This window comes from Arachis duranensis, chromosome 9, assembly GCF_000817695.3.
Source record: "Arachis duranensis cultivar V14167 chromosome 9, aradu.V14167.gnm2.J7QH, whole genome shotgun sequence".
NCBI classification, from domain to species: domain Eukaryota; kingdom Viridiplantae; phylum Streptophyta; class Magnoliopsida; order Fabales; family Fabaceae; genus Arachis; species Arachis duranensis.
In genome coordinates this window covers 117,805,373-117,813,186 of record NC_029780.3, presented here as the reverse complement: position 1 = coordinate 117,813,186, position 7,814 = coordinate 117,805,373, and the positions used below count along the sequence as shown (strand labels likewise).

Genomic DNA, 7,814 nt, shown 5'->3' with positions numbered 1-7,814 from the left:
AATAGAATAATTATTTAGTAGGCTCATTTTTATACAAATAAAATATAATTGTTTAAATATAATTGTATTTTAATTTTTCATTCTATTACGTACACGTTGAGGTTAATTTGAAATAAAAGATAATGGACTTGTTGTAACTGCCATGCATATTGTGCTTTGACTGCGTCGTCATCTGAGAAATGAGAATCATGTGCCTTCATGGAAACCGGGGTTCTCCTACAGAATCCGTTTTGCGTTTGGAGTTAGCTAACCAGCAGTAGCGACAGACATGCGTCTTCCTTTTCTATGGCAGCAATTTTTCGGACTTTGATGGTCATTTATAGTAGAAGTGGAATATGGTGGGTTCAAGAGCGTCAAAATCTATAGCTAGCTAAAACGATAGTGGAAACACCTGCCATCAAACAAAACAGTGAAAATATTTGAAGACATCACATCGACAATAACAGAGTAACAGAGGAATTAGTCTTTTTGTTAGTGTTGGTTTGTTTGTTCATCCCATGACAAAAATAATAATAACAATAATAAATAAATTAAATTTACCTGATAACTTTTGATAGCAGGTTAACTTTTAAAGAGTGCTGCACTCCCTACTTTATCTGGAGTGCACTAGCTTTCGCCGGCGACATACTCTTATGTTCTTTGAAAAAAAAATCGGTTAGTTTTCATTGTTTGAGATACATTGGCAAATTTGCAATCATGTTACTTGGAGTCACCAGCATCTTTTAGTATTTAAGGTTTCTTCTTATCTTCAAAAAATTAGTATGCTGACCTGTTAATTGCATATTGCTAGCTGCTTCTACGTTTTGAACCTGTGATCTTGAAATCACAGAGACAACCCAACTTATCTTTTGTTTAACCAAGATCAATTGTTTGGAATATGCAATATTTAGTATTTCCCTTGTTATAGCTTGAGGCTTAGTTCAGATGGCACATTAGGATGTCTCTTAAGTAGAGTTTGTTTTGAGGTATTGAGACAGAGACTGAGACTCACTATCGTATTTGTTAGTTCAAAGATTGGCACTAAAATTTCTATCTCTATCTTTAAAATTTTAGTACTTCAGTACCTCCAAAAAGTAGAGACACAGGAGACTGAAATTTTTAGAGATGGAAAGTGAAACTTTAATAATATTTTATACCTAAAATACTTTCATTTCAATTAATTAATTTCAATTTTACTCTTTGTGCAAATTAAATTAAAATTTCATTCTTGTTTCAATTCCTGTCTTCCATTTTGCATCAAACAGAATACCAAAATTTATTTCAATCCCTGTCTCTTAATCTCTGTCTCTCAGTCTCAGTCTTTCCGTCTCTATCTCTCCACAAAATGCTGCATCCGAGTTCAACTTTCATCTAAGACTGGATGTAATTTAAGAATCTCATATAGTGTCACGCTTTGATATTTTATAGTTAACTAATATGCAAAGGATGTTCTAAAAACCCTGCTTTGCATCTTTAAGAAAAATATAATAAGATAGTATCATAGCAAAAGAATCAGAATTATGAAATTACATGATTGCATGAAAGTTCCCTGACAAAACAAGCCATGCTAGATTAGATACAAAAAAAAAAGAGTATTAGAATGTTACATTTCCTTCCACAAGTCTCTAGGAATGTGCTTAGAACCAACTATTTTCTTCATGATGAAACTGAATTGTTGCTGCTCTTGTTCTCAGAGGAACTTTGCTTCCTTTCTGCCTGAAGCGACCGGCATAACGACTCAAGCTTCTCCTTCTGTTTCGTTGTTTTCTCCAGTTGTTTCTTCAACCGCTCGCGCTGCTCAGATCAGATGTTAACAAGTGAAATTTCACACATTTTGATGATGAAAACACTCATGGAAAACAAGCAATACGTGCAATGAAAAAATAGAACTGCAAGCTATACCTCATCAACTAACTCTATAAGCGTAATATCAGACTTTTCGGATTTACTCTTCAAGAATTGATTTTCCTTCTTGAGTTCCTTGATTGATTTCGCCATCTGGTAGTTACAACCACAATAGAGGAAAAGATCAAAGACTTTATATTTGCACTCAACATAGTAAAACCAGCATTACTCCAGGAAGAACCCAAAGAGAAGTGAAGTATACCTTCTCAATTTCGTTTTTAAATGTTTCGAAAACTTCATTGCTTTTTGACAATGCTTCCTGAAACTCAATGCATCAAAACTTGTAGTCATAAAATATAAGCATCTAGCAATGATATGTACAACAAGTCTCTGTATCCAAACATCAAGTCAATATCAACATAACATAAGATAACAACGAACTCATTGGCGTAAAATAGATTTTAATACAAAGAGAATCGAATGAAACCTGGAATTGTTGGAATTTTTCTCCATCAGTCGTCAGCTGCATGCGTAAATTCTTTTCTGTCGCTAATAGCTGAGACACTTGTTCTGCATATACTTTAATCTGAGACTGTTCTTGAACCAATTTTTCCTCGTGTTGCTTAACTCTTAAATCAGCGAGCTGAAGTTCCAATGTCTTTTGCTTCAACTGTTGATTCAGACATAAAATAATCACTACAGGTTATCGATTCCAAAAAAATGAATAAACATGACTAATCGTAGGATGATACAAACATTACCTTCTGGGCGTACTGTTGTTCAGATAGTTCATATTGATCAGCAAGCTGCTTTAGCTTGTTTCTTAACCTGTATTGAAATCATGGCAAATTATTTTCTGCTCAACTAAATACAATTCCACAGTTAAATAAAACAATATTGTAGGCATTCAGTTACTGTTTTTTTAAAGAATAAATGTACCATACAATAAATAAATAAATGATAAATAAAGAACAAAGCACTACGGTGAGCGGATTGAGACAGGTTCAAGACTCATGTTGTATGCAATAATTTTTTTTCCAGAATTTATATAAATTCAGTGACAATGGTTGGATCAGCTAAAAGAGCAAATCTATGCACAGGTTAAATGTTCTGATAACAAAATTCTGGTTATTATTGTGATTAAGTATTTTCCAAAAATAAAATATGCACAAGTTTGAACATATTAATATATCAGCTCTCGAGGTCTTACATGTCATTTTCCTTAAGCTGAGTAAGACACTCATCCTTTCGCTCTTCAAGCTTATTGCTCACATCCTGCAACAGAAATTGGTGAAAAAAATCACCAAAATGCTAATCGTCACAAATGAGAAAAAGAAATTTTAAAAGGAAAAAAAGTTTCATTTATGGTATTATTACATTGAAACATATTATCTCAATCTCAATCATTATTGCTGTGCAAATATCTGTGACCATTACACCAACTGTAACTTTGTGGTTTCTTTATAACAACTGAAAAAGCTAATTGATGATACAATCATGGGGCAGCAAGGAAAAAATATTTCTTCTTTATTAAAATCATGGCCCTTTTAGGTGATATTTTTTGTTCAATCTTTATCAAATAAGTTATTCATGGTAGCCAGTGTTTCCTCTTTATAGAGTATATTAGACTGTAGTTAGTTAGATCTGATTGAGGTTTATTGTTTTGAGGGAAGTTCGTATAAGATGAAGGTCAGGAGTTAACTTGTTTAGGGGTCACACCGTTTTATGTTTGACGAAGATTACACTGCTCAAGAGCTGCAATTGTATCTTCAATGACAAGGGAGATATAAGATTCCCGATCACAGAGAAAGGCAACTCATCTGATCCTCTCAGACCTCTATGCACAGCTCAAAGATTAAATTGAATTAATGTGTTATACATTTTTATTGCTAAGTTAAACTCAAGCCTTTAAGTACCCTTTATATCTTCCTAATATACCAAATGTGCACTATATTTCAGTATCATACACGCTAAACAAGAGAGAATGATCAAACCTTGATTGCATCTTGAAACTTGGCTGAAAGGTCCAGCCTCAAGTTTTGCCCCTCGGTCGATACACGTTTGCATTCTTCCTGAAAATAGTTTTGATACAGACCATAAGATTGGCCCAAGAAAAGTAGCCACTCTAAATGCAAAGATAAGAGAGCTTTAATTTGGCAACTAAACAATCTTAAGATGTAGCAGCGGAACAGAAATATACCATCAACATTTTATTTTGACGTTGTAACTCCCTACAAAGTGACTCAAGCTTATCTCGAACAGCAAGAGCTACATAAAGAAGGCAACAGTCAGTGGAAAGAAAAAATTAACATCAACGTTTTATCAAATGAGATGCTTCCCTTTATTTGAGATTCCATAAGAGTATAAGGAATCGACGGGTATTTCCAAATATATTACTCAAAAGAATCGACACAATACGCCCAGTCGATTAGAATTAAGAAAATATGTCTTACACATATATCTAATTATTAATAAAATTGGATTTCGTTTTTTATTTTATTAATATATATTATTCTTTTTGAATAAAAATAAGTATAAAAATAAATATATAAATATAAAAAGAAATATATAAATAAGATATTATATAGATATCTTTCTATTAAAAATAGATGCTTGCGCAGCAGCACCAACTATGAGAAATCCACCAATCCACATGTGACGTGTGAACAATGATAGTTGGATCCCATAGTCGGTAGCTAGGTATGGATAAGGAGGAACATTACTGTTCTTTTTTTGTTTTTTCGTCCTCCTCCTTACTTTCTTTTGTCTTAAAAGATACTAGAACATAACGTTGGAAGAGATGATGAAAGCGGTAGTTCATTTTGGCCATGGTACTAGAAAATAGAAAGATCTTGTTCTTTTGAACATAAAGAAATAAAGAAGCCGTTGCAAGTGCCGGAAATACTAGGCCCACTAAAGGCACAAAAATGGAAGGTAAGTTTATCATAGAATGGGTACCTCGATTTAATATTTGTAAGAGAAATAACATAACAACAACTAAGCTTTTTCCTGCTAAGTAGGGTTCAATAAAAGAGAAATCATACATACAGAAGGAAGACCAAAACAGCACAATAAAATGACATAATCCATTACAAATTACCACTGTAAGCACTCAAATTACTGAGGTAATTGATCAATGCAGGAAAAATCCCTTAAAATTCTCTAGTCTAATACTGATATGAAGTAAAAATTCCAATAATTTGAAGCTTTGCAAAGGCTTTGTAGAGTATATTTCAAATTAATAAGCAAAGTCAGATTACTCATTGCAACATACCAGCATCTCTTTCTGCCAACACTTGTTGATACTTCAGTGAAAACTCCAAAAGCTCCTTTTCTGATTTAAGTGTACGCTTTGCACTCTTACGCTTTTCACCAGTTTCCTAAGAAATTAAGTTTAACTGTTCAGTCCCCTCCAAAGGTTGTCTCATTCTCATATGTTCATATGTAGTATTAAACAAAAATAAGGGAACATGACACATATCTGCTAATACTGACGAAAATGAGGAAATATATAGCAAAAAGTATTCACCCAATCAAATCTCTTTAACTCAAATACGAATACTGCAAAAACAATCCTTTTAAACTTATTGAGCAAGAGCATCAGAATATATAGAACGCTGATATATTTATATGTACTAATCCATGTGTGAATAGATGAGAATTAACAGGATAAATTTACTAACTGGTTTTCTGTTTTTCGAAGAGTCAACCATATCTGGTGAAGATGTATCCTTTGCTGCTTTTGTCTCCGAAGGTTCAACAGTTGCTGCAAAGGAAGGGATTAAAAAAAGAAACAAAACCATGTCAGATACTATAGAAAAGCACTAGAACACATAAATGCAATGAGGGGATATTGTAAAACTAGCAAATAAATATTTTGCAGACATGAGTAATTCTTTACATTTATCTCTATTATTTTTCTGTTGTATAAAAAGCGCACATGAAAAATAATCTTCTAAGTTCAAGCAAGCATGAATCCATTGATTGAATCAGTTTCCAGAAATATAAGAAATATTTGTTATTGTGGTGCATTGTCCAGCAGCACAAGAGAAATATAAGAAATATTAGTTGATGAGATATTGAGATCTCATTCATCTGTAAAACCGAAAAAGTCTTAAAAGTTTGCATACTCAATTTGGTTTTTGCCAGCAAAGTAATCATGGATATTAGTCTAGGTAATCCAAATGTTTTTATCAACTTCCCATAAAGTTATCTAGAACTGATTTGACCTCAATGTAAAATACTTTATGTTGAATTTGTAGTAAAAATAAAAGAGGAAGAGAATGTAGGTGGAGAGAAGCACCAAAGTGTGCAAAATAATTAGGTCTTAGTCTTAGGTGCTATGTTGATATAGTTTCCAGAAGCATCATACACGTATCACTAGGAAATAAATACATGACATAGTTTCACCAACATGATCAAAATTGGCTAACCTGATGTAACTGACCAAGTCTTTATTCAAGAAAACTGTTATTCATGCAATTCCCAAGATATATAATAATAACAATTACCATGCATTTACTGGTTACAACATCTACAAAAGGGAGCATTAAGGCTTAGGATAATTACATTTATCTAAACTTTGAGATTCACCATGTTGCTTATCCTTCACTGTACAGCATCCAGATTGCATAGCATCAGAAGCAGACTTGGCCACAGGAGGTGTAATCTGTGTGCCTTCTTCCTGTCGCATACAGCTATCATTTTGAACTTCCACTGAGCAGTCTGAAGCATCAAAAGTATGTGCTTTAGACAATTGAACGTGAGAAGTTTATAGTTTCTCCCTGATTTTTCTTACCATGATTGTTTTGAAACTCTTTTTCTCCCAACTCATTTGATAATTCACGAGTTCGAGTGAGGTCTGAGGAACCATCCTCCGTGTAGTTATTCGGGGGTTTCTCTTGTTCAGAAGATGGTGTTGGAGGAGCAACAGGATCTGTAGTGCTCTCCACAAACCCATCCGGCAAGGAATCAACCTCGGGAAGCCGATTTGCATCTGGACTCTGCATGTTTCCTACATCTCAAGAAACAATTCTTAGAACTATATACATAATACACACAAGAAATTTAGTACTTCAGTTCAATATTTTACCTAACTGTTGTGAAGATAAGTAAACCAGTCATGACTCATGATTGCTTTTAAAATTCTAATTAGTGCCTAATTTGCAATAACTGCATTTATATTCTCATTACAAAGATGACACACACACACGCATGCACGTGTGCACGCACACATTTTCTCCTCAGTGAAAGGGAAAACAAAATAACAGATTCATGAAAATCATGGCCTCTGAATAGCCACTGAAACATGGCTCCAAAATCATTCAAAAGGCCACAACATCAAATGCCGGATTCATATAACAATTGCACCTGGCTAACTAAATCTCTTCCTCCTACTTGACCTTTCCAAAAGGGATTTTCAACTGACAAACAAAATACAATCACTACAAGAGAAAGGAAAAGAGAAAACAAAAAAAAAAAAACCATCTGAGTCTATCCAATGTCACTGAATGCACCACCATATCCAGTGCGATTGCATGAAAAACTTAAAAATTCAAGCAAGTTTTTTCTCTTTCTTTTTTTGAAAGGAAAATATATAACCTTTTTTTGCCCTATAAATAATTTCTTCCTAGAAAGTGTACCAAATGAAACATGTTCTTCGTGAAACCGAGAAGCTAAATATTGAATAATTTGGGCACATACAAAGTGAATAGCTTATGTGGAAGCATTGAACGATCTGGGCAATCGATAATGAAATAAAAATGGATACTTTGAAAAAACAAAAACAAAAAACCCGAAAAGGTGAAGGGATTATTACCAGAGATGTGAGAAGATGAATGTTGAGCGAGAAGTGAAGAAGAAGAAGATCCAACAGTGCAAGGAGCTCACACCAAACCTCAGAAGGTGTTTGTGTTTCTCTTCTCTCTCTCTCTCTCTCTCTCTCTCTCTCTCTCTCTCTCTCTCTCTCTCTCTTCTATTTCTCTTTCTTA

The 7,814-nt window shown here is 33.7% G+C and overlaps 1 protein-coding gene across 1 annotated transcript; it reads right to left on the bottom strand.

Annotated features, from left to right (window-relative positions):
- Positions 1-1,451: 1,451 nt before the first annotated feature.
- On the bottom strand, positions 1,452-7,808 carry LOC107467919 (uncharacterized). The gene is made up of 13 exons (XM_016087145.3): positions 7,643-7,808; positions 6,623-6,838; positions 6,394-6,549; positions 5,508-5,590; positions 5,099-5,204; positions 4,025-4,092; positions 3,819-3,896; positions 3,035-3,099; positions 2,586-2,652; positions 2,312-2,494; positions 2,087-2,143; positions 1,882-1,977; positions 1,452-1,773 (listed from the first exon to the last, which is right to left on the bottom strand). Exons 2-13 carry the CDS (start codon positions 6,831-6,833, stop codon positions 1,636-1,638), a joined length of 1,308 nt encoding a protein of 435 aa, XP_015942631.1. The 5' UTR covers positions 6,834-6,838; positions 7,643-7,808; the 3' UTR covers positions 1,452-1,635.
- Between the last annotated feature and the right edge of the window lie 6 nt (positions 7,809-7,814).